Genomic DNA, 26,834 nt, shown 5'->3' with positions numbered 1-26,834 from the left:
TTTAAACCTCAAATATTAAATACAGCCCCTCTTGTGCCTGATCTCCAGCTTCTGGAGGCCCTGGGCTGTACCTGCAGGGCGCTGGATGGGATTGGTTAGGACCCCACTCTCTGTGGGGCTCAGTGCCTAAGCAGCAAAGAGCATACGTAGGTTTTGCATCATTTGTGTGCCACTGCCTCTGCCAGTCTTTAGGACTAGCTGAGAGAGCTCTCAGGTGCCTAACTCCTGCCACACGTTTGTCAGGCTTTTACTACAACTATCAAATTACTGGAGTTCCTGAGTCATCTCCCTCAGCTTCATAATTTCTTATCGCATGGCCATTTGTTCTCCCTTCAATCTTAAAAAGCTTCTTATAACTGCCCTTTATTTCCCTTCTATCGTTCTGACCAACCTTTACATTGCAATCACATCGGTAAATCACAAAGGGTAAGTGTTTAGAAATTTAATCATCAATCAGCTGGTTAGACTCCCCTTAAAAACTGAACCTGCTAATAGGCAGCCTCCATCTGGGAACTACAGTCATCTGACATGCGTATATCCACCTACATTATACTGCTGATGTCATAAAACACAACTTTATGGCTTCCATTAAAACATCTAAAAGCCATTTCCAAATAAAGTCCCTACTAGAAAGCATAACTTTCTGCATTGGGCAAGCTTTAACTTCCTGCGTATCAGGTGGATAAAACTACCCGGATCCCATCCTCACCCTATCATTCAGCTCCATTCACTCTTCAGACTCTTATTCCTGTACAGACCCATCTATACTGTAAACTGCAATAACATTTGGAAAACCCATTTTCAACAGCATCGCTCTTGAATGTGGAAACCAGCAAGAGACTGTTCTGCAGGGCAGCTGGGAATCAGAGTGATTTAACAATTGTGCTAAAACCTTGGTGAGTCCAGGGAGGCCTGGACCAAATGTGTGAATGCATGAACATGAGAGAGGGAGACAGAGACTGGGGGTGATTGAGAAGGATGGATGCTCTACTTTTATGCTTAGGATTCTATTAGTTGAAAATGCATAAGACACATTACTGATATAAAAATAACAATACTTATTACTCTGGTAAGTCCTGATCCTGCTTCATCCAAGTCAAGGCAAAACTTTCCGTAACTTCAGTGTTACTAGGTCAGGCCTATAGTGATTTACATTTTCATAGCACTGTACAGACATAAATTAGTGAATGAAAAGATGTGCATTATGTGCATCTGTCATCTGAAAACACAGGAGTTTCCCTGGTCTCAGAGGATCACTCTGCTCTCCTAAGCAATGGGAAAAAGGAAGAGAAATGCTAGCAGAAAAAAAAAAAAGGATGGTTGGATTCAAGGCAGTGTGCGTGTGTCTGTGTGTCCAGCCTGTAAAAACCTCCATCAGGTAAGAACAAGGTTCTCATCATTACTCCAGGAATGGTAGAATGACCCTAGGGTTAAAGTTTTGCACTTGTGAATTATTATTTTCATGGCTTTTATTAATATTGTAAGGGAGATTATCAATCATCAGTGATTGCCAAAGTGGCCAATAATTCAGTGATTTTCCTGAAAGTCACTGGCTCCTTTGGAGAAAGTTGACCTTGCTGTCCAAGGCCAAGTTACCCTTCTGTACCTTTATAATGAGTGCCTGTGGATGGAAGCTGCTACAGATTTAGGGGCTTCCACAAGCACTGACAAGGTCAGCAAACTGAAAGCAAAAAACCTAACAGTTTCCTTGCAACCTTCACCCTGCCCAGGCTTTGAAGACCATCGTCTTCCAGTGGGATGATGCTCAGTGGAAGTCTACTGCATCCTTAGTTACACCTTCTGCAAGAAGGGACACAGGGTGCTCTTCTCTACACTCTGCATGTATTAATAGACATAAAGCAGTACAGATCAGAGGGTGCCAGCCCACCATTTGCTTCTGAACTTAGGAAAGGGGACAGTTATCATTCCTGGTTTTTTTCAACCTGAAGCACAACAAATTTAAATGACATCCACCCTTCCCTGCACCTTTCTGCAGGCTATGGTCCCTCAGTGGGCTGGAGTGTGAAGCCCCTTGTCTGGCACAAGGAACAGGTAGTGAGGGGAAGGGTTGAGTTTTCAGAGTCCTGCAACTGCTTTTCTCCCTAAACTCAGTAAAAAAGATGCAGGGTGGGAATGATTAGGAACAATCCCTCCTTTCAGGACCGCATCAGCTTAGTCTGCTAGAGATCAGTTGCCAGTGGTGGACAGCAGCACTGTCCCATTGCTGATCCCCAAAGCCGACTTTCCTCAGCAAGTATATAGCTGAACAATCTACCTCCCCAGCTCGCGCTCTACACAAGCTGGGACTCTGACCTCCAACCTTGCAAAGTTGCAATGAGCAAACAAAACCCTGCTATTCCCCACAAAACACTGCCAGTTAAATGTCATCTGTGTTCTCTTTCTACAAAAGACATTACAAAACCCCCCTCCCCAGCTCCCCTCCCCAGAAAACATGCTTGCACACACACATCTGTATCTACACACATGCACACATACACACACACACAGATGTGCTGCACGTGTGCACACACACACACACATTCATACAGGAAAAACAGCTTGCAAACTCCTGAAGGTGGAAAAAGGCAACTTGCAAATGTGCCTTTGTTTTTTATAAGCTCCCTCTTCCCCCCCTCCCATAACCCCACATTGCCCCTTCCCTCCCAAATAATTGTCTTGTCCTCCCCCCTTCCCAGCTCTTCCAAAATAAATATTCTTTTTATTTGTTGGTTTAAAAGATTCTTTTAGGCTTGTAAGCAAGAGAGAGGGAGAGAGAAAAAGAAAAGAGAAATCTCATAGCATGAGAATGAAACCCCACCATCTCATGAATCCATGAAAGAATAAAGATGAAGGGGTTAAGATCAGTGACAGAAGAAAAATTAAAAAAATATAATAATACTGAGAAGAGAAAGATGAAATTCAGTAGTGAAATGGAATTGAAGATAACGCATTAGTGAGCACAGCCAAAGATAACCTATGCCCCCACCAGTTTTTTACTCAATTACTTTAAATCTCCTTCCCCCCTTTTTTTAAACTTTTCTTGTTTTTTGGGTTTTTTTTGTGTTTTTTTCTTTTTTCGGTAATTTTTTCTTTTTTTTCTTTCTTTTTTTAATTTTTGGTGTTTGTTTGTTTGTTTTTTTTACAATGGTTTGAGTCCTTCAGCAGGTAACCAAAATCGAGACAAACACATCCCTCCCTGAAACAAAACACCCTCCCGAATACCCTTCGCTCCCTTACCCCCACACACATTCCATGGTTCTACATGTGCTGAAAAGAGAAGAGTAAGCTTAGAATAAATCTAATGAATCAAAGGAATAAATGATAATGATAGTAAAGAGTAAAACCCAAACCCAAAAGACCACAACACTCCTGTGTTGTCATTGTCTGAGTGTCTGTCCCTATCTCTCTTGGAGGCTGCAGGCATCAATTTACATAGTACAACCAGTAAACAAGATTGAAGAATCCAAAGGTGATTGGAAAAATGATTCGTGACCACTTGTCAATGGTGCTGACGTCTGTCAGGTCTGGGATTTTGAGCTTCAGCTTAGATGACCGCCGGCGGAGACGGCAGTTGGCACGGTTGCGGGCCGCGGCATGGTGGGTCAGTGGGACATGGCGGTCCAGGGTTGGGTGGTGACCAAATCCATCCCGAGAGGCCAGCTGCTTGCGGAACTGGATGCCTGAGCCTTCAAAGGACATGACAGAGTTTCGAGAGTCACCAACGCTGCTCATCATGTCCGTGGCCAACAGCTCGTTGTTCATCTCCAGAGTGCTGAGGAGTATGTTACCATAAGGGTCAACCTAGAACAGGGAAGACAGAGAGAAAGGTAGCGGGGGTGGCCTGTGCACAACGCCCACAGGGCCACACCATCAGGGATGATTTTAAACTGTTTTCTGTGTAACAATACCACTGACTGGGTCATTTGTGAGCTCTGAACCTGGACTTCTGCATTTGAAAATGTTGTCCACTGATGCTGGAGTTGAAAGATTAGCCACATGTGCTTGCAGCAAACTTCTGAGTGGGGTAGTGTGATTCTGCCAACATAGTAGGATGAAAAGCCACAGGGGTACTTTTGGGTACACCTGCCCCATGCAAGAGGACGGTCCTGATGAGACTGGTTTCAGGATGATGACAAAGTTATCAAGGAGACAAAATTTTCCAATAATCACCAGACAGGGGAACTGGATTTCACCTCTCATGATGAGAAGAAAGGCTGCTACACAGCTCACCCAGGACTGAATGAACAGTGGAGAGTCTGAATTCTGCTGCCACAATGAAAGAAGGGGACAAACCTGCTCTCTCACCCTCTTCTCCTCATAACGGTGGCGCTCATTGTTGGCCTTGCTGATCCGTTCACTTTGTTTCTTTTGCTGCCGGGGGCCTCGCCCAAAGAAGATGTAGTTGACAAAAGCATACTCCAGGAGTGCCAGGAACACAAAGACGAAGCAGCCCATGAGATAAACATCAATAGCCTTGACGTAAGGGATCTTGGGGAGAGTCTCCCGCAGATGGGTGTTGATGGTAGTCATTGTAAGTACCGTGGTGACACCTGTAAGGAGAGGGTAGGTGCTCTGTTACCAAGGTGGGATGGTTTCTTGAAATGCCACTCTCAGCTTCCCCATGCCTCCTCCCAGCTGGACAACCTCAGGAGGGACAGGAGCAGTGCAGCTGGGAAGAAAATTGTCATTATTCTAAGCCCAGCTGCCCAGTACAAATTGCTGCAGAAAATAAACCAGCCACCAACAGTGTGAGAAAATGTCAAAGCTATATATCATCAGGACGATGGGGATCAACATCTCCGGACCTTGGTTCTTTAAGTCCTTAAGGAGAAAGAGTGAAGAGAGTCCCTCTTCACGGTGCTCTCTTTTTTTGCCTGCCTCATAGAATTCTGTCTGCATCCTTGACCCCATCAATTCCCACCTTCAGCTTTAACACTCACTACTTCAATTATCATCTATACACACTCCTCCCATGGTTCTCATGCTCTCCTTTTGAGGCCTACTCATATTTCCTGCATCTTAAATAAACATTTCTTGGTCTCATTGAACATTTTTTCCCCACCTATTCAGTCTCCAAAAGCTTGGTGCACCATGATTACTCTCAGACCTTCAGTCCTCTTCGGTTTCTTCACAGCCTCTTCCCTTCTCTGGGCTGTCAGAGTGGCCTCAGATCTGTCTCTTTGACAATCTTCTGCCAGCTTCAAAAAGGTGGCAAGGAGCCTTCATGCTTCTTTTGGGGCCAGTAACTTTTTCCTCTTCAACCTAGTCTTCTTTTTCCACTTCTCTAACGCAGCTGTCCTGCTTTCCTTACTATCTTGCTGATCTCCTTTTCTTCTAGTGTCCCTCCTCCTCATCTCTCTGTTGGCATCTCTTTTAGTCTCTGTGACCCTAATTTGCTCTTCTGATTTCAGCCCTACCTCTACAGTGATGGCTCACAAACCTCTCTGTGTATCCTGGACTGCTGCTTGTCCTGTTTCTCTTTCATCCTCATTGTGTCTTTAGTGTAATTCCTGATAAAAGATTTAAAGAACTAATAGTCTTCAGTTCACAGAAGTGTAAACAGAAGGGAGATATATTTCTATACATACAACATATTATATTGTTTATATTTAGACAGTAGTCTAAATATCCAGAAATCTGGGGCAAAGAAAGGGGGAATAGAATGTTCTCCATGTCTCCCTTAAGAACTGGACAAATTGCAATGGAGACTTAGGACAGAGGCAAAGAAGAGCTTTTTACTGTAGCAGCAGGTAAATCTGGAGATAAAGTGCCCAGAGGAGGTTGTGGAGTCTTCTTCTTTGGCGTTTTTTAAGGACAAGTTAGACAGAGAGCTGTCAGAAATAGTTTAGGGAGAGCTGTTCCAGTTCTGATCTACAATGATTTTCTTCTGTCTTCTCCTTTGAATACAGATGTCAGCAGAAATTCAACAGCTGTGTATCTCATGTCCACCCTTCTGCTTGTACTTTCACTGTAACAGCAATGTCTGCCATGGTGTCTTTTTCTTCTCTCACTGATTATACTCCTGTCAATGCAACGTACCTTTTTAATTTACCATGTTGTTCTGTTCCCTCCCTGTCTGCCTGCTCCAGCCTCTCCAAGCAAGCACAGCCAAATCATCTATTTTATATCTTTTTACAAACCATCCCTCCTCTGAGTCTTCTCAAACTCTGTCTTCTCCTAGAGCTAATTTAAGCCCCCAACCTTTTCTGTAAGACCCAGCCTCTACCTGTGCTCAGTTGCCTCTCTGAGCCTTTTCCCACTCACAGATGAAATCCTTTTCCCTCCTTGGCTCTACTATTTCTGAACTTTCTATCATGTTGCACAGCCCCATTCTCATACGCCATCCATCCCCCCTTTCTCCTGTTCCTTCTTCAAAATCTTTATCTGCAATCCACCCCCACTTCCCTTCTGTTACTTAAAAGACCTCATTTTTTTCCCTCTTAAAAGAAAGCATTCCTATTTAGGGGAGCATGTGCTTAAAAAGAACTTGGACTTTAACTACCTGTCCTACATTTGCCTTGGTTATGAAGGTCTTCAGTTACAAAAAGTGTCTGTATGGGGCCTAAACTACCATGAAAAGGTGTAATGTGATTTCCTTTATTTTTTTAATCTTTTAGCCATTCACTCACCATTCTTACTACTCTTACTAACAGTTAACATTGTTAACCCATCCAACTAACTGGTCCTGGCACACAAAGAGGTGCCCAGACTTTTCCTCTTATGAAAAAAAGTACAAACCAGAGTGAGAGAACTGGTGGGCTCATGGCATGTCAGAATCTCACATGTCTGAGAAGCTGTGACCATTTATGCTTTTGTTATAGAGTTTAAACTTGCACCCACAGAAATTTATGGTAGAACTTCTACTGATTCAAATAATACAGATTCAAGTTTGGGAAGTACTGATACTTCTGAACAAAAAAAGTAGCTCTTCTGGCTGAAAAATGGAAGTTTGTTCTCAGAAAAAATATCCTTCATTTGGGACAACAAGTTTGACAGACCTATGTGGCTTGTTTAGCTGCTACCTCATAAAGAAAAAGGTATTTTCTTTCTTACAGTTATCCTAGATCATCTCCCTCAAAAAACCACCTTCTTCAACATATAATGAAAAGGTACATACCCAGTGCCACTCGTGCAGCGGAAGCATCATAATTGATCCAGAAGGAGACCCAGGACAAGATGGTGATAAGAATAGATGGCATATAAGTCTGCAGGATAAAGTAACCAATGTTCCTCTTAATCCGGAAACTCAAGGATAAGCGCAGATATGAACCTGTCAATGAGATATTAAAGGGAGATATTGTTTGAGAGGAGGGCAAGGCTATATTTATGGTAAGATCTTAGGTTAGGAATTGAAATTTTATTTGGAAAATGTTCTCAAGAGGCAGGGATAATGAGAAATCTATCTTTTTTCCTTCATTTGGTTTTGCATACTCATCAGTTTTTAGAAGGAGGCTCTTCAGGGTCTGCTCAGTCGGCTCAGAATATTAAGAAGAAAGGAAACTCTACATACACTACATTATTATATCAGTCACCATGGAAGAATGTCTGTTCAGTGCTGGAATTGTTATTATGGTACATGCCAATTTGATACAGGCTTACCCAGGAGACTTTAGCCCTATATCTGGATGCAGTGAGATGATTTTCCAATATTTCATGTGCTAGCTTTTCCTACAAACAGCAATGATGATCTGAATCGTATTTTTCCCATGCTGTTCTAAAAATGGGTTATGGTCATACTGGGCAAATTCATATGCAAATAGAGTACTGTTAGTTAATCTGTAGGTCTTTTTTATTCCAAGTTGTTGCAACTTCCTCTGAATCCTTTAGCAAACCTAAGTGGGATAGTGACAATAAGTACTTTTGCAGTCCTTCCACTGGAGCAGGGTCATTTTGACAGGGACAAAGCAGGGCCTCTCTCATTGCTGTGAGACAAAGTCCAAGTCATTCCTCCTTCCCATCTCCGTCCCTTAGGCAACACAGCAGCATGAAATACGGGTATAATTGTGCATTGGCAGCAAAAGTAACAAGAGAACAACAGTCTTTAATGATCAAGGAGGTAGACTGGGAAAAAGGAGGTTATGTCCTCTCACCATTATGTGCCATTTGTGTAGCTTGAACACAGTATTTCACCAGTCTTTTTTGGAAGGTCTTACTTATTTAGACTGCAAACTTCATTTGGAGGAATACTGCCTTTTGTTGTGGGTCTCCAGATTACCATTGCAATGGGACCCTGCTCCCAGCATGCCCCTAAGGCACTATTGTAACAACATCACCATCTGCCACCACTGCTGATAGAGTCAGGCTGTGATTTCATGGCATTTCAAAAATTGTCCTATTTAACAGGTGTGTGGCATGCTGTTTTGGCAGTGAACTTCATGCTAGATCAAAGTGAAGACAGCAACCAAAATCCAAACCCCTCTAACTTTCCAGCTGGCGATATCTGAATTGTCCGAGGTATTCTCTGCAGATCTTTTTATTGCCACATATAGATGGGTTTGCATCATTTCATAGACCACTTGCTTTTCAACTGATATATTCTTCTGCTTAATATTGCACCTACATTAGCTTCAAGAGCCAGTTGCAAACCACATAAAAACCAGGTAAAGGCTGAGAACTGTCTAAAGAGATTCTGTTTTGAGCTCAGTTGGTGTTTTGACTAAGAAATGAAAAAAATTGCAGCAAAAAAATGATGCCATAAGTGTCTGAAGAGAAGCAGCCAAGGGAAAAAAGCAAACTCGGTGGGTACAGAAGATGCCTCTTTTCCAAAGGAACAGGACCCTAAGTTGAAGCCAAATCCTAAATCAGTGCCTCAGCATCTGAATCAGAGGAACAACCACATGGACGTTGATCACTAGAAGTTTTGTACATTCCATTGCATCCCTTCCACAGAAACTCACCGGTGGTGAAGACCACTTCCCTGCTGACCAGCCTCTGCTCAATAATGGTGAACTGGGGCAGTTCTAGCACCTCCATCCCTGTGACAGCAGAATCATTTCCTTGCCAAAAGAAGACAATGTCATCAACTGTGTAACCATCTGCAGAGATGAAGAAGCACAGAGAGAGAATTTAGCTGACAAGCTGGAGCAGATGACACCCCCATTTTCACTAAGGTGATCTGGAAGAGGATCCAAAGGAAAGCCCACACCATCAAATAGCAAGCATAGCCCTCCCTGCTGATGTACTTTTCTTCTTCAGCTAAGGTTGGCAGTATGGTCTCAAGAAGAAGAGGAAAAAATTGGTCAGAACTCCCACTTCTGGCTAGAATTCAGGATAAAAAGGTGAGAAGTGGCTCATCAGGCCTTGTCTTGTGCTACATAATCTCCATGGCTGACATGACAGGGACTTGTGCTTCAGAAGCCTCTGTCAAATGTACCAAACACGGCATTTTGCTTTTTAAAAACTGCCTCCTTTCACCAGAAGGGGGAGACGACACAATACCTTCTGGTGGGGACTAGGTAAGCAGAACATCTTAAGTATCAAAAATTCCTACAGACAAAAAGATTTACAACAGCAGGTGAAAAGAAATATAAGCATCAGAGCATCTCCCTCATCTAAGTACTCTCAGTCAAAATTTGGAGCTGGGAAGCAGACAGAGTCTCTGAGATCAGGGGCTGCTTTTACCAAGTGCTGGCTGAAAAGAACAGTAATGGGACGAGAGAAGAGGAGAAGTCAGGCTGGTAACAAATACTCAACCCTTATGTTTCAGGGTAATGGATTTGCTGACTCAGGCAAGGGTACAGCCTTTTACTTTAACCCCAAACTATACGTGCCAGACAGGGCTGCGCAGGCTGGAAGCGCTGAGGAGCCCACAGCCACAGTCCCAGGAGAAAGACTCCTCAGATGCTCTGGACCCATGGGGAATGAGGCCCAGGGGACGAAATCATGCAGCTCCCCTCCCATCAGTGTGATGTTTACAGCCCTGCCCATTGCCCTTGTGAGCAAGGATTCATCTCCATTTGAAAATTAATGCCACTTCTGGCAAGCTGGGCTTTGAAGCACTGTTGCTGCACAACGGCTGGCCTCTTACTCTTGAGCAAAGTGCAGAGCTGCATGGGAGCACCTCTGTGTGCAAAGAAGCAGTAAGATACGTGCAGGCTTTGGCATGGTGCAAGGCTTCCTTTAGAGCATGAACTTCACCTAACACCCACAGACAGCTTTTATTCACAACCTGCACTGCAGCAAAACAGCCTGCCTTATCCACAGGCCCTCGCAGCAGAGAGGCTAGCAATACCCAGCAAGGCTAATATCCACTAGGTAGAGTTGCCACCAAAACCAGCACCAGTGTATTAGTGGGATCAGGGGAATGAAGAGCTGTTGAATGTATTATGGAGGAGAAATTCTTCTACCTAGCCTTAGGGGCCAAGTGTTAACCCAGATCAGAGCCGAATCTTTGAGGATGGTGTCATCCTGCAGCTCCCAAGTGGACAACAAGCTGAGCAACCTGGTCTGATCTCGTAGCTGACCCTGCTTTGAGCTGGGTCTGGACTAGAGACACCCTGAGGTCTCTTCCCAAACTGAATTATTTGATGACTATGTAGTAGTCTCCAAGCCCCCATCCTGCAGTCTCAGTCATTACTGCTCTTATTCATGGGTGCTAAAAAATAATAACAATCTTCCAAATGCCATGCCAGATCTGCTTCTGATGTAAATCAGCTAAGCCAGGGCTCCACCTCCTCCCGTGGCATGTTCCTGCTCCCGTGGCAGCAAGCGGTAAAGCACCCACACCCACAAGCCCACAGAGATTCAGGACCCTTAGGTTACCGTTTCATCTGCTGCAGACACTGGGGTGTCACTGCCTGGAGTACCCCAGCTTTGTGCACAGGAACGTGGTATCTGCATCTGGCTGCAGCGACTCTCCCAGAGCACTGAGACCAAGTGTGGAAAGCAGCCAGAAACAGCCAAGTCCCCCACTCCTCCCAGTGGTTGATTCCAGTGGCTCAAACACTCCCGCAGCTAAAAGCATTGTGTGTGATCTTACATTTGAATTCATCTGCCTCAGACCTTGAGACTCTGCTGGTTACTCTGAATTTTTCTAGGAGGTTACCAAGCCCTTTCCACCCAGCACTGCCCCTCTGCAGACGTGCACCCAGCCTGTAAACAAGTCACCTCTCCACCTCCTTTGCAGTAAACAAACCAGATTGAGTTATTGAGGTTTCTTACTGCAAAACATCTGCTTTAGCTCTTGAACCACTTCTTAGCATCTTTTCTCAACCTCTTCTGATTTCTCAACTTCCTTTCTAAATTTTGTCTATATTTATAGAGACAGAGCCCCCTTCCCCATCTCACCAGTGACATACGCAGAGGCCAATCGATTCCCTGTTCTGACTCACAGCTCCCCTGGTTTATATAACCAAGGCTCACTCCAGCCCTTTTTGTCAGAGCCCTGCTACAAAACCTCCAGCCGCGGTGCTCGGGGCTGCCATCCCTTCATCATTTCCCCCAGTCGATACACGTGCAGGTACGAGTCCCTCAGTCTGGCAGCCTGGCCCGCACTCCTGCACCCAGGCCTCCACATTTAGCTGCATTCAAATGCATTCTGGATGTATTCAAATTGGGAGGTATTCAAATGTGCAGCAAGCAAGCCACGCAGACTGCTATCTTCATCATCCACAAATTTAACAGCAGTGACTTCAAATTTACTTCCTGATCAGCAATGAAAACGTCAAATTACAGTAAATAATTTTAGGAGATCTCACAGTTAACTATTCCATTTATTCTACGACCTGCTGGTAGTGGGTACCAATTTTTGTATTTTTTTTTATTATGGCATTATGCAATGAAATCAAACGTTTTTCAAGGAAGCCATTTTTTAAAGTGATTCTAAAGGGAAAGGTTGTTCAGTCTAAAAATAAGCACTTCACTTTGATTTCTAGCTGTAAAAAGAAAACCAAATTTCCATTTTATTTTTAAAAAGTAAAAGAACTTTCACAAAGACAAGTCATTTCAACCTGAAATATCATAAAGTATTGATACGGTGTCTTAAAACGTCAGATTAGCAGCCTGTTTGCTGTCTGCCTCATCAGGTATTTGTTGAATCCTGGCACACAGCTAGGCAGGGGTATATGTGGTAAGGGCTATTTTTGGGATGGAGGGATAGGTCAACAGGCAATGCCAGCACTGGCTTATCTCCTCCAGGTAAGTGCCCCAAGCTGCTGTGGGGAAGGAAACCCCGGCTGCCTGCTGCTGCTTTACAAACCCAGCACCCCCGCACCACAAAAAGGCTATTTTGGTGGGTTTTTTTTAATATACTTTGTTTTTTAAGACAGACATAAAAGGACTGTTATTCCAGAGTTGTGTGGACTTGGAAGCAAACAAGATGGAGCCCTGTGGATTTAGAATATGCAGGTGTGTAAAAGACAAAAGGTCTGAGGAAAGAAACAATTGAATCTCTTCATCTCTGCATGGATCTTAGAAATATTATACGGAAACATAGCTTCGACTAACAAATTGGCTTGACAGGTCCCATTAAGAACAAAATCGCAACATGGGGAACTGTGGGTAGTTCTCTGCCTTCTGTTTTCTTGGTTGTACTGTAAACTATTCTCAAAATGCTAAGGAGTGCCAGAAATGACATGTTATTAGTGCCTCCAGCAGGACATAATTTACATCCCATTACCCGTCACGCCAAGCACCGTGATGGCTGCGCATCCCGAGCAACCCAAGCGGCGCACGGGAAGGGGGCTCCCAGGCACAGGCAGGGCTGGTGAGGCAGCACGATGACTTCAAACTATGGATGCTGTGGGACCTCTTTTATGAAAAAAGCAATTCTCTGATAATCACCACTGAAGCTGCATCATCATTACTGTAAGATCTGCTGCTCTGGACCGCTCCTGAGGGGATACTGCGGTGCATTTTTATGAGGGAGAGCCGGACCTCCTCCACCAATGCAGTCGGGAGAGCTTTCAATAGGAGTCAGGGGAAGATCCAGGTGGGCAGGGACCGTGGGAGGGCTCAGTCCCACCTCCCAGGCAGAACAGGGCCAGCCACAAGCGAGTGCAGGCTCCCAGGGCTTTCTTAGGGCTAAAGGAGTCTTCCAACGCCCTCCTGAGGGTGAGAGTGATTTTAATGCCCAGCCTGCTGCTAGAGCTCCATTCTCCTGGGCATTTCACCCATGAGGTCCCCTCAGGATGGAGTATGGATGAGGGAGCCTGGTCCTGCCCCATGGGACATCCTCCAAGAGGGGTGGCCCATAACACCCCTGAGAGGCATCCCATGAGCATGAAGCTGCGGCTGGGGAGGGTGGTATTGGGTGGCACCGCGTGGCGGAGGACGTATACGCACAGCTCTCGATCTCCAGTGTGCAGTTCTGCTGGTCCAGGGGGTACCTCCGCAGGTCCATCATGCAAGCAGCTGTGGTGGTGATCCTGAAAGGAGGGGAAAAAAAAACACAGTTCTGTGGTTTTTCCTGCCAAAAAAAAAAAGGCACAATGAAAGGCAGACGTGAAAGTCAGGCAGCATTTAGGGCCACTGTTTCCCTGGAAACCAGGGAGATCCGTGGTGGGAGGTGTGTGGGGCAGGGGGCTGGATGCGGCTCACCCTCAACTGCACGGCTTAAACCCTTCATGACTCACGTCAGCAGTATGTCTATTAACAGGGTGGGGAGGGACTTGTGTTCCTCCTCTGTCTCTCCCTTGAGAGAGACAAAGATACCGGGAGTAGGCAGAGCTACACGTAGGGTGGGGAAGAGGAGAGGCATGTCTGTTTGTAAGAGGGAGACAGCTGACACGTGTCCGTAAAACAGAAGCTGCACTGATTAAATTGCCCAGCAATGACCTATGGAGAAGAATAGCTGCCCACATTATCACCCCCTTTTCCTCCCAAGTTGCTCCAATGGCCGTACTTGTCCTCACCCACCCACACCCCGCCCTTTACGCCCACTTTGGCACTGCCAAATCCAAAAGCCCAGACCCAACCGATGGGACCCTTCTGCTCCTGGGGGCTCACGGCTCTGGTAACAGAGTCAGTCCCGTGCAACCGACAGCATGATCGAGGTTCATGAAGAAGACATGGGTGTGCATGTGCATCCCACAAAAAATAAATTTTTTAAAGAATGAAGGTCAGTGTTGCTTTGGGGGTGTCAGAGCACGAGGTGGGGGCAGAGCAGCCTGGTGCCCACGGTGGGGTTCACACCAGGCTGCAAGGAGGGTTTTTGTGTGTTACCGATCGTACATGAAGGAGTGTTGCTCTCTGGGATGGGGAATTTTGGGGTGGAATAGATGAGGGGAAAAGGCATGAAGCAGGGACAGACAAACCAACAGCTAACTCACCAGCCTGGCAACGCCGCCCTGGAGTTAACAGGCTGCCCCTGTTTCTCAAATATATTGCTCCCCTCACCCTTTAATGCAGTTTTCTTCCTGTGCAATGTATGTGTGCAGAATGCTGAAGAGAGGGGAGAGATTGGTGCATTCCCCCCTGTTTTTTCAATTAACCATCTGGAAGGCATTAATCAAGCTACACTTTTTTTACTATGTAGGCATAACCAGTGAACTGTTAACAAGAAAGCTTTATCTTCTGAGCCCTGTGGCCTGGGAGAGAGAAAAGAGAGGAAAAAAAGAAAAACGAGAAAGCAGAGAGGATGAGATGGTGAACCAGCAAAAAAGGAGGAAAAAAAAAGAAAAAAAAAATCAATGATGATAGCAAAAGAGACCAGAAAGGGGAAGAGAATGGGTGAAGCTGGACAGAAAACTGGAAAGGGGGGGCTGCTTGCAGAGGGGCAAGCACCCATGGGAGAGGGCTGCCCCAGTGGGGTATCAGGACAGGGGCTGTAGCAGGACAGGCGAGCAGCCCTGCAGAGCTGCTGCCTCTTTAAGAAATCTCGTGTGCTAAATTTATCTCTCTGCTGTCTGTGAAGACTGTTTGTAGGAGATGAAGCCTTGAGGAGAGCCTTTGCCACTGCCTGCCGTGCTATAAATAGATCCGAAGAGACGGAGGGAATTTATATATATCCTCACTGGGTCTAGATACAACACTGCAACTGCCCTCTCTCCGAGCAGGGGGCCCAAGTGAGCTCTTAACCCTTTTATCTGTAATGCAGTCGGGGTGGAAGAGAAGGCTCAGAGGGGGAGAAGAATAACAGGAGAGGAGCCACTTAGAAATTATCACCATGGCTTTGGGATTGCATGTATTGCTTTTACAGCCTCCCCGTTTGGCATCTCTAGGAGGGCTGCTGGAAATGTTGTGCCTCTCCCACCCTAATCCTCCTGGACCAGGGTAGCTGGGCACAGGACACCACAGTGCAGGAGCAGGTCTGAAGCACACCTGGGGCAAGCTGCACCTTGCCAGGAAAGCCCAAAGTGGCAGGTGCAGAGTCCGTCCTGGCCAGGCACTGAGACCAAAGAGTCACGAACGGGTATGACTCATCCCCCTATGCCGCACATGGCATATACTGTATATATTATACTGCACCCGTGGGAAATAGCAGCTACAAATGCATTTTCCTGTTTTCCCTAAAGTGTTAGATGCAAAAATGTATTAAATGAAAATTTTCCACCCCATTTGTGGGACCCTGGGGGCTAAAATCTTTCCACATTGTCCATCCCAAAATTGCAGCCTGGCTGGCTAACTTGGCCACACAAAGGACATCTAGGGGAAGGCTTTTCTGGATCCAGAGGGACCCCTTCGCCTCTCGACAGGATTTGCTTATCACCTGCAGTGCCGGTTGGAAATGCAGAGCACGACACAGTGAGCTATGGCTACCACACTCCATGCACCAAATCCTACTCACACTAACATCCCGCATAAATCCAGAGCCACTCCAAAGATTTTTGAAAGATCACACCAATTTATATCAGCAGAGATTTACATCAGGGCAGAATTTATCTCCTCTTATTCAAAAAGAAGAGAATCTCAGGACAGGTAGGACAGAAAGGAAAAAACCAAGATTAAGAGGGCATCCATCTTCAAAAGCCGGATCATTTCTCTTTCCTTCTGGTTAAAGGGCAGGTGTATCCACACCATATACTTCAGCATCCTCCCATGACACCCCAGCTGGCTGCAGGTCCCAAACTCCTGGTGATCTGCCCATGTAACACCACTCGGGCAGGTGAGAATTGGACCAAGTAGGGTGAAGGTTTTGTTCTGTTTTCAGACCAGAAGCAGCACAGCCGCATGCGGCTGTCCTGGGTTGTAGCCACCTGCTCACCTAGAGCATTTCAGCTGCCATGCCATACCCATGGTGAGGTGCGCCTGGCAGGCCAGGGACACCAGCACCCACAGGGCCACCTGGATGTGGGGGTCCTGCATCATGACAAGATGTGAGAGGCAGCTGGCCTGGGGCACCAAGTTCTGCTCAGGTCCTGCTTCTGGGCACCTAAACCCTGATAAACCAGCCCTACTTGGGATAAAGCAAGTGGTACCCCAGAGAGGAAGGGGGTGTTTAATTCTTTAGACTTCAGATCTCAAAAAGCATCCTGGACAGCAAATTCCTTTTGCTGTACCCTGCTTGAACTCCATGGGTGACCTGCAGCATCACAACATTGTCATTGTTTTACACAGCACCTTGCCACTGTTGGCGAAATATCCACCTGTGGCCTCTGTGACTGACAGCATTCAATTGCACCTAGAGAGGCCAACAAGAGATTTCTCTAGCTCTTTTGGTGGCTCTGTGCTGCGGGCACGTGGGACTCATAAAAGGATGAGAGGCTCTACCCACCTCTCACAGCCAAAGGGGAATGGGAGCAAAACTCAGGCACCCAAGCAACCTCGTGGGGTCCCAGCACATGCCATCTCTGGTCCAGAAGGCCGCAGGACCAACCCGGGCTTCATGCTTTGATGGTTATAAATGTATTACCTTGATATGTTCTGAGCTGTTGCGAAACGCATCTGTGTTTGCTTGGCACATAAAAGACAGCATGGGGAGGACTGTATGGAGAGATAGATGGGGGGGATTGACACTAAGGAGCTTCTGGGTATCTCAACAGGGTTAAGAGGCAATAAAGGTGGAAGGAAAGAGGTGGAAAAATGAGGAAAGGATCAAAGAGTGATGATGGTGTGAACACTGATGGGGGAGGCAGGAATGGAGATAAGAGACAGGAGAGCGGATAATGCAGGACAGGGAAGCCACTGGGGTAAGGGAACAGAGGGGAAGGATCAGGGAAGAAAGGGGTAAAGGAGTCTGGGGAAGGAGAGCTGGAGAAGAATGAGAAGTTAAAATACAGAAAGCAGAGGAGTGGATACTCACTCTGTGAGAAGGAGATGAGACAGAGAACAAACCATTGCCCTGTAAACAGCTCTAGACAGACCACCCTGCCTCCAGGAGATGTGACCAAAGGGAAAGGGAGCAGCGAGCGCAGGGGCCAGCGGGAACGCCGGGGAAGGATGCCACCTTCCCCGCGGCCTTAGCAAGAAGCGCTGGCACCCAGCCAGGCTGCGTCTTCTCCCTCCCCCTCCTCCTCTCCTGCTTCTTTACCCACCTCCCTCCCCTTTTAAATTCAAAAATTTGTGTGGTGTGAAATTTCATCTGCTTTGATGGCAATTCACAGAGACACTGCCCATCGGAGGGGAGAGGCTTGCCTGCGCTATGCATGATGCGCTCAGTGAAGCGGTCCCACTCCCTCCAGCCACCGAGCCAGTCCACCACCACCACTCTCAGTCTCCAGCTCCCCTTTCCTCCCTCAATCTCTTACCACTCCGTGGGCCCCCGGGTCAGTCCCCTCACATGTCACAACCTTTACACCTCCTTCCCCACAAAAATGACATTCATGACCTTGTGCTAATCATTTATCCTGAGGTCTGTAGGCAGTCGTGCTATCAAGCAGCCAAGTCCTCACTGCCCTGCTACTCTGCTGCACAGCTGGCAGGTGGACACCGTTCATTTGGGGGGAGACAGGGCTGTGGAGAAACCACCCTACATCTCAACAAAAAAGGGAAAAAGGGACACGCATTCACGAGGTGTCGAGCAGCTTTGGCAGGCTGGGGGCTGATGGAGATTCCCCTTCTCTGCCAGCACCCAGTGGATCCAAACAGAAGCCAAAGTGGCACGGATACCTCACTCTGGAGAGCATCCTTCGACCCAAGAAGAGGTGGAGACCATCCCTAGAAAAGCAGCCATGAAGCTCTAAGTCACACGGGGCAAGTGCTAGGTTTCTGTCTGTTGCAATGAGGAAAGCTCTGCCCAGCTGAAGCTTGTATTGACAAAGCAGGTGCTGGCACAGAAAAGGGTAATGCAACCTTACCCTGCTGTCCCTACACCACTGCCTGCTCTGCAAGCTGAATCTGGCAGCAGCAGAGGACTGTCCTACCACAGCTGCAGATCAAAAGGCAATGCTCAAGTTTCTGCAAACCATCAGTCTTTTAGAAATATCAGTTCTCTGACATGAACACCACCAGCCATTCCATTCCCTCTCTGATCCTCCTCATCGCTGTTTACTTATTAATGGCTTCTTCTGTCTTATTTAGAATGATTATATAAGTTCACAGGCACAGAGTAGCATGAAGGTCTGACCTGCTATTAAAACCTGCCATGACTGAATGTCTTCTTTCCATCTCCTCCTTACCCTGTTGCTGGACACCTCCAAGGTAGCTGCCCTTTCAGCTCCTGCCCCAGTCAGATCTGCCTCTACCAAACTTCAGCTCTGAAGGCCCTCAGCTACCCATTCACCCTTTACATCGTCTCCAGTGTGTTGAGAGAACCAAATTCACCAGCAACAAGTGTAAGGGGCCAAAAAAGACTTCCCCAAAATACCCTTTGATTTCAAAAGGAGCAGGTCCAGACTCTCTAAGGAGGACTAGGTGGGAGAGAGAGGAAGACTATTACCTTTGAGGGGTTCATAAAGCAAGTGGGGTCGCTTTTCCCCTTAAGCTCATCTTTACAAAATAAACTACTGCACTGTCTGCATCATAACTGTGTCTATACCAGCAAACTAAACATGCCTGGCAGTGGTTTCTGGGGCCAATGTCAATTGGTACAGAACAGCTTTTGTCTGCAGTTAAATTCTTACCCTCCAGTAAAGGGGTCTGGCTGCATGTAAAATGCCTATTAAGAATGGTCACCAGCCTCTGCTGTGCTCTAACTGGGAAATGCCCAAGAGACTGTTCATGGACACAGACCAAACCCAGGAAACAATTTGACTATGCAGACCACTGATATCCACTGCCCAGGAATGTTCCCTGATACCTTTGGCTTCAGAAAGATACTGCTTAAAATTCAGTATGGATGAGGAGTATAACACAAATATCCCACCATTGCTTTCCTAATTCTAAGGGGAGACAGAGCCAGCAGTTCAGGCACTTACATATCCTATTTTGCAGGTAAAGATTAAGTGTCATTATGCAGGGACCAACACAAACACCCTCACAGCAAAAGATAAACATTTTTTTAAGTTACTGGTTGCAACTTCTTGGATTTCAAATCTCCTGAGAAGCTGAAGATGCTCGTGCCCCCCCAGGATACAGACTCCCAAAGCTCACAGCAGTTTGCAGCAATAAGGAGAACGGATGGAAGCAGCTCAGGTTTCACAGGACTTGTGCAGGCTTGCTCCATGGGGGAAGTTAGACTTAAGTGAATTGTGGTGACTAAGAGTAGAGAGTGAGAGGCAAAATTGCTGTTTTGCTGAACATGGGAAAAAAACAAAATTGAATTTTTACTCTCTACATTCTCAAAGTCAGTCATAAAAACATGCTGGCAAATGTCACCTTCTGCCTGGCAGTAAGCACAAACGTCGAAGGGCCTGGAGGGATTTATAAACCTGTGGTGAATTTTGCCATTCTTTTAACGTGGTCTGATCTTTGCAAACTCCTGGAGGTCACGTTAGAACCAAGAGCAAGGCAAGGATATGGAATATTTTCCCCTTGTGTCTGTTTGCCTAAAACTGACTCCATAAGCCTTGGCACAATCCTGCTAAGGTCACTCTGTTTCCAAAAGCATCTGTGCTTGCATAGACATCCTTTGATAAATAACAGTGTGCACTTCACTCAGATGGAGGAGAAAAAAAAAAGCTCTTCCAAACTAGTACTCAGGGTACCAGTCACCTAAATCAACCATTTTTTTTACCCTGAGAGAGTAAAGAGCAGAGTTGCCTTGGCTGGAAAGTTTTGCTTTTCTCTCTCTTTGTTCTATTCCAAATGTTCTATGCATCTGGCAAGTTGTCTCCTGGAATGGGGGACAAGAGAGACCCAAGTGAAACATGTTTAAAAAGAGATTAATTTGTTACGGTTGCTTCAGACAACAGTGATCTGCCCTTAAAGGAGCAGGAGGTCTCCTCCTTCAACAGGATCAGGCTGGGATGAAGTTGAATTAATAAAACAGCAACCCATGACTTAAACCTGTGGGACTCTGCAAAAAATAGACAGGGTCCAGGGATGGGCTCAGAGTGGTGGCTGGGATGGGATAAGCAGAAAGACTAAGATGTGCTGCCAGGGTAAGCAGAGGGTTCAGGGAATGCAAGTTGTTTCAGTGAGCTGTGAGGAGCCAGTGGGAATCAGCTGTTTGTGGATACTCCTTGACCTCTATTTTTGCTAATATACGAGTCAGACTTACACGAGATGTAGCACAAACAGCAATTCCAGCCAGGCCCTGATGACGTTTGCCTCTGTTCTTGCAACATTAAGGATGGAGAAGCAGCTCTGGCTTGCTGCTTTATCTTGTTTTACTGAGCTCCAAATTTTTCCATAGCTGCTAAGATTATTCTGAAATTCCATATTATTAAACTTCCTTCCAGTGTTTCTACCTAAGTCTCTCATCCTGACCCTAGGAAACAAAAATGCAGAGGGGATCTGTCCTTAACCTCAACTGGGTAGCTGAGCTCTTAATTAAATTCTCATTTCTCCTCATCCACCTAATGAACTCTCCTCCCACCTCCCCACCTTGTGCTAAGGAGGTGGCCCAAAGCAGCGCTCCACGGTAGGAGCAGTACAGGGCTGCAGGACTAGCTCCAAGGGGCTGACTGGACGGGCATAAGACCAACTCTTTGCACCCAAGTTACCAAAGGACGGATTTCTGTGGCCTTTGCCTAATCTGCAGAGGGAGCAGGCAGAGCTACTAGAGACAGGGTAGAGTCTGAAACATCTCCCACATTTCCAGAGAAACCTCTCTCGGGGAGGGAAGAGGAAGCAAAAATCGCAGATTTCTTTCCTCTGGCCTGTGAGACAGGAGAAGAAAATTGCTCAGTGGTCTCAGTACAGAAAAAAACTCTCAGTCTTAACGCATCAGGCCATCTTCTCTGCAGGAAATCAAATAACACTCATGGAGAGAACAAGGACACGGCTGCAAACAGCAGGCTTCAAGTGAGACAGGAGCAGGAGAAACCTTCCTACCGGCTGGAGAACCCAATAATCCCTGACTGGGATGAGTGGAATGCAACACAGACAGAGCTGGGTCCTGATTAAGAGGCAGGTTGGAGATGGGAGCTGAGAAGTTGTCCCCAAAATGAGCTCTAGCAGAGCTGCAGCCGTGGGGAGCAGGCAGGGCAGCCCTGGAGGCACTGCACAGCAGGGTGGCACGGGGGGCTCTGGCAGTGTACCTGGTGATGGATGAGCGAGCAGATGGGATGCTTGACATATATCTGTTAACCTGCATTGCTTTCCTGTGTAAGGTGAGCTAGAAGTGGTGCTCTAGCTGCTGCCTTGCCCAGGAACAAGGTCTGGTCCACAAGCAGGTCAGCTGTAGCTTGCTGCAATGTGAGGGCTGATGTCCCCCAGGAGCCACCACCTTGCAGGGAGGGGCTGACTGATGGGAACTCACCCCCAAGAGATGCAGAAATTAAGCGCTACCGCAGCAGATGTGCCCAGCTTCTCCCAGTTTAAAACCGCACATTTTCAATTTTTTAAAGAATGACAAATCTCCCCCCTTGCTCTAAGCACTGAACAGGTACTTACACTGATGAGGACATCAGGGGTCTGTCTCCCCAGGAGAGCACTCACTGGGCTCAGAGCCCCGCTATGCCTTGGCACCTTTGCATGCATCCAGGCTGCTTCATCTCTAAAACACACCTCATTGCAATGACTATCACGGACAGGGATAAAAAAAAAAACCAAACCAAACACAAAACACATGCACACGCTCCCCCCCCGCCACTACCACCTTCGCAGGAGGAGATCCCTCATTCTCTCTGCACAGGATTTAGTCTCCGTCATCAAATTCCTCTGCAGCTTTTCAGTTGCTCAGTTTACATTGCCTGGGCTCCTCGCCAGCCAGGCATTGCATCTCACTTGCCGTCCACCCAGCTTCGCGCCTGCTTCCCAGGGTCCCAGCCCACCCCACCGCCCACAAGCTCAGGGGTGCGGTCTGGGCTCCTCAAAGCACTGTTTTACTGGAATCTGGTTTTGTCCCTAATCAGAATGAAACCAAATAGCTTAAAGATTTCCCTGAAGGATGCTTTAAAGGTGTTTTCAAATATTATTTCAAATTACCATATGAGAATTTCTGCATTGTTATAGTTGTTTCTATTTTTAGGTCTCTGAAAACAGCTAGCAACTGATGACATCAGCATTTGACAAGTGTCAACTTGTTTCACTACCAAATGGATGCTACATGGTTTAGAAAAGGAAATAAACATCTCAGAGTGTAATATACATCTTGCACATGTGATAATGTAAAGCTTATTGAATATTGGGGCAGGGGTGGACTAGACAGTCTCTGGAGGTCCAGAGAGAGCCTTTGATGATTCTGTATGTTACTCTCAAACATTAATAGTGGCAATACAGCAGCTTGAAATAGTGAGGGAAATATTGACACAAGTGAAAAATTCTCTACATAAAATTAGGAGTGAAACATCAACATTCTCTGAAATGCTTTTTCTTAAATGAAAAATTTCTCCCTAATTTTTTGTTTAAAATTTGATGAAACCAATGCCATTTCTGACAAAAAGCCATTAGGAGGAAAAATATATTGAATTCATCCAGTACTATCCAGCTCTTCCTCACTACTTTATCCACCTCCCTCCACCACCCAACAGCTGATTGCTTTGTCCTTGTGGGTAGTTCCTTTAAGCCTCCCTTCATATTGCAGACTTTCTACATCATTTTAGCACTTTCCTGCTGCGTGCCACAGGTGACCAGATCTCCTATGCTTCACAGGCACTTTTAATTCCTGCAAGGCATTTGGGGGCCAGGTGAGTTCAGGCACCACCATGCCAGGTTACACATCCTAAAAACCCAGGCAGCTCTGCCGGTTTGCATCCTCCCACCACAGTGTTTGCAGAGATAAGCGTGCCCTCTGGGCTGGATCTGGGCTCATTTGGCCTGCTGGGATTTATGCCATCTGCTAATTCACTGGGAAAGGGGGTAGGGAGCACCAGCCCCAACTCCAGCCCCGCAGTAGCCCAGCATCACTGCCCCGGTGCAGCCCACTGCTGTTTATGCATTCCTTTTGTGGGAGACCTGGCAACCAGCTTTTAATCTGAGCCCACTGTGCATTCATTTTGGAGTAAGCTTTTGTATGGAACACTTTCCTAAGATGTAGCTGTATTACATCTGCTGCATTCCCTTCATCCACTAATTTGCTAATTCTACCAAAAACAAGCATATGCTTTTCCGACACACAAATTTCACAATGGAGTGGAGCGGAGGAATAAAGGGCTTCATTTACTTCATAACAAGTTAGCTGAAGCCTGATCTTGTTCTCAGAGAAGTCAGAAACAAAACAGAATTCTGTGCGCGCTAACTTGGACCTTGGGGTCTGATCCAGCACTGGAGCCTGATCCTGCCAGTTGCTTGAACACTTGCTGAAGGCAGGGGCCTGCCAGGGTGTCATTGTCCCTGGTCTCTGACATCAGAGACTGCTGGAAAGAAAAATTATTTTTGTGCCGCAAATAGCATGATTGAGTCACTTTGCTACAGGATCAGCTCAAAGGAGGGGGAAGTGACTGGCGAGAAGGTAGCAGGAGAAGGAACAAAGCTGTGGTATCTAGCTCAGGGAAAAACAAACAGGCAAACAAAGGAAAAGAAACAGAAATTGCTTCCTTTGGCCTTCTTCCATCACGCAACTCCATTTTATGAATCCTTCTGAAAAATGCAGGAAAAGACAAGTGCAGGCTTCAAAACACAGGGAGGATCTGCACTTCTCTTCCTGTTTGCAGGACAAGAATGGGTGCATTTGACAAAGATAAAGGGAACACAGGTGAATATTCAATGACTGTTTTCTTACCTGCTTACACCTGCTGTGCACGTGGCTATGTATTTTTGAATAGGACCACAGTCATTTGCACCTGCAAAACTGCACCTAGCACTTCTGTTGTCAGCAAAATCACAGGTGCAGGAGTCAGTACCGAAAGCATCCCTAGAGAAGACATTGCCCATACCACTATGAATAAAGCTGGAGCGACTTCAAGCATTCAGGGCCCCTGGCTTGTCCCCCAAAACCCCAGTACTTTCAGGACAGTAAAAGCCAGCCATCCTGACCTGAGGTACAGTTTGGGAACAGGAGCTACCATTGCTCAGTGCTTCATTTTTGCAATTGTCATTTTCTCCAGGGGCAAGAGAGCAGCTTCCAGGAAAACCAGCCAAAAGTTAAAACAACACAGGCAGCTCTTACTATGGCCCTGGAAATAACAGGGGCAAACAGCTGTCATTTTCTTTCTTTTGGCCTAGATGCAATTTTCCTCATCTCACCCATTTACGCAGGTCATGAGAGGGAGCTGAGCTCCCTTCCCTGCACTGCTGGGCCCTGCGGGAGGGGAAGGGAAGGGACAGTGCAGGAGGGGCTTGCACAGTGCCCCAGCCTGACCCAGCTTGAGTGCAAACCCTTCAAGGACTTCCACTGCCGGTCACCTGTGCTGCAGGGTTCACACTGCTCATTATTTGAGCTAAATGACAGCTGATAAAAATATACTAGCATTTCTATTTCTTTTGCTGTGCAGGTGTGTGCATAGATTTCCCACCAGTTCAGGTGGTCTGGCTCAGCAGCAAAGAGCAGCCTGAGCATAACAGCACTCCTTGTGCCCTCCTTCCAAACAGGCTGAATTTATGCTCCTACCTACCCCAAGTCAAAGCATCTTCTCACCTAGTCTTCACTCTTCTTTTAGCACAATGAGAAAATCTGGGCTACAATCTTTCTGATGGGTCAATAAAGCTGGCTCAGGGCTCCCTGGCAGTATCAGTCAAACAACATCGCCAGCCCAAGGCAGAAGTGGATGTATCTGTCCTGGGAAGGAGGAGGCAGAACTGGGACAGTCACACAGTTGGGCTTTTTGCACCTTTTGTTTTTTTTCTGGCCGTGGAGCAAGAGGTATCCACTAATTGTAAGGAAAAAACAGTACATACATCACCCCACATGCCACAGCCTTTCCCTCAGCACCAGCAGCAACTGCTGTTCTTTTGGCTTCCCAGGGCTCTGCCATAGGGAAAGCACAGGGCACAGCCGCCTTGCTGCCCTGGCAGGATGATGCCCTGGGCAGCCTCCTACTTTGCTATGCTTACACCCAGCCCTACTCTCCCCAAAACAGCCCTGCTACTTAAAGAGGAGGAAAAAAACCATAAGTCAGACTTTGCCACAAGACATGAAGCAGCAGAGGAGCTGATACTGTAAATGGGAAGGGTGGGTGTACCTTCTTTGGAGGAGAAAGGTCTTTCCTCCCGCTTTGCTGCACTGGGACGTAAGCCCAGAGCTGCTATCACAATCATTTGTGAATGTGGAGGCAAGTCTAAAAAGCCAGCTGTGAATTTTGGTGGTCGAAAAGGAAAAAAAGAAACCTAGGAGAAAAGCTCAAAGCAGACAAATACAGGGTTGGGAAAATCATTGCCTGGATTTCAGCTACAACATCCAAAACCTGCACTCTTACCTACAACTGCAAACTCCCCTTTCAGCCCTCTGCCCACTCCATTTCACTTTCTTACCTACCCTGACATCTCCACATATCCAGAGAACACAGTGAGGCCAATCTTTGCCACCTCCACTGCACACAAGCACAGCACTTTCAAGGGCCATGGACTTGCCTACGTAAATTTATCCCAGACACTACAAAAAGCCTCCTCACTGAGGACCATTCCCCTACTAGATATCATTGCTCTGGTAAAGAGACTTTTTTTTTTTAACCGCACAAAAACATGTCTCCTACTTCATACTCAAAAATGACTAAAGTGATTTGACTCAAATGCTACAGAAATTCAGCCTCAGATACGAGAGTAACGAAGCCTCATCTCCATAGGCCAAACTTGCAGAAAATTATAAGCAGCTGAAAATGAGCGTTTCAAATGGAAGTGTTATGCAACATGAATGACAGTGACCTGAAACGCTCAGAGCAGACTATTCCCATCTCCAACATTTGTCTATAGCAGCACAGGAAACTTTGGAAGTCTGAAGGAAACAACCATTTCCAGCTTGGAGAAAGAAAAGATATTTGACACTGTACAACACTTGAGTATCTTTTGGGCTTTTGGGTCCTTGCCTTACAAGAATATCTTTGGAAATAGGGGAAGTTTAGATGAGATATTCTCAACCACAACCAGCAAAGATTCCCTTTAGACTTACCTCAGGCCATACAGGACAGTCCCATCAGGATGGAGCCGAATCATGCGATTTTTCACCGTCACCCCATGCAGAAAGGACTTCTTGTCATTCAGGAAATAGGTGTCAGGCAGCCACAATTGGTCAGCCACCCGATTGTCCAGGGTCAAGTTGAGAGGAAGGTCGTTATATGCCAGGCGTTTGTCCCGCCAGCTCTGCTGGAAGTACATGGTGATGGTGTAGTCCTGGGAGAGAAACATGCAAACGTCAGCCTGGCTCCAGGGTAGGGACATAACTCATTCCCTTCACTACTGCTGCTGCTGAGACCTTTAGTGGGTCTCCAAATTCCTTGACACCCAAATGTTTGTGTCCACACCTCCACCAGTTGGGGAGATGGTGCTTTGTTCTGGGAAAATGGAAACAAGTCTGAGCTTTGTAGGGGACAAAACAACAT

General features: G+C 46.5%; 1 protein-coding gene across 2 annotated transcripts; it reads right to left on the bottom strand.

The window, feature by feature from the left end:
• Window positions 1-3,193: 3,193 nt before the first annotated feature.
• LOC104617057 (gamma-aminobutyric acid receptor subunit beta-4) lies at window positions 3,194-26,628 on the bottom strand. 2 transcript variants are annotated; one of them, XM_010282273.1, is made up of 6 exons: window positions 26,405-26,628; window positions 13,282-13,364; window positions 8,898-9,035; window positions 7,118-7,270; window positions 4,294-4,550; window positions 3,194-3,801 (listed from the first exon to the last, which is right to left on the bottom strand). In XM_010282273.1, exons 1-6 carry the CDS (start codon window positions 26,608-26,610, stop codon window positions 3,424-3,426), a joined length of 1,215 nt encoding a protein of 404 aa, XP_010280575.1. In that variant the 5' UTR covers window positions 26,611-26,628; the 3' UTR covers window positions 3,194-3,423. The 2 variants fall into 2 exon arrangements, with proteins under 2 accessions (XP_010280575.1, XP_010280576.1); XM_010282274.1 differs by having other exon boundaries at window positions 4,306-4,550.
• Between the last annotated feature and the right edge of the window lie 206 nt (window positions 26,629-26,834).

The sequence above is a fragment of the Phaethon lepturus genome, unplaced genomic scaffold, assembly GCF_000687285.1.
Source record: "Phaethon lepturus isolate BGI_N335 unplaced genomic scaffold, ASM68728v1 scaffold1882, whole genome shotgun sequence".
Lineage (NCBI taxonomy): Eukaryota > Metazoa > Chordata > Aves > Phaethontiformes > Phaethontidae > Phaethon > Phaethon lepturus.
The sequence above is the reverse complement of the archived record's forward strand: the minus strand, read 5'-3'. Positions and strand labels throughout refer to the sequence as shown.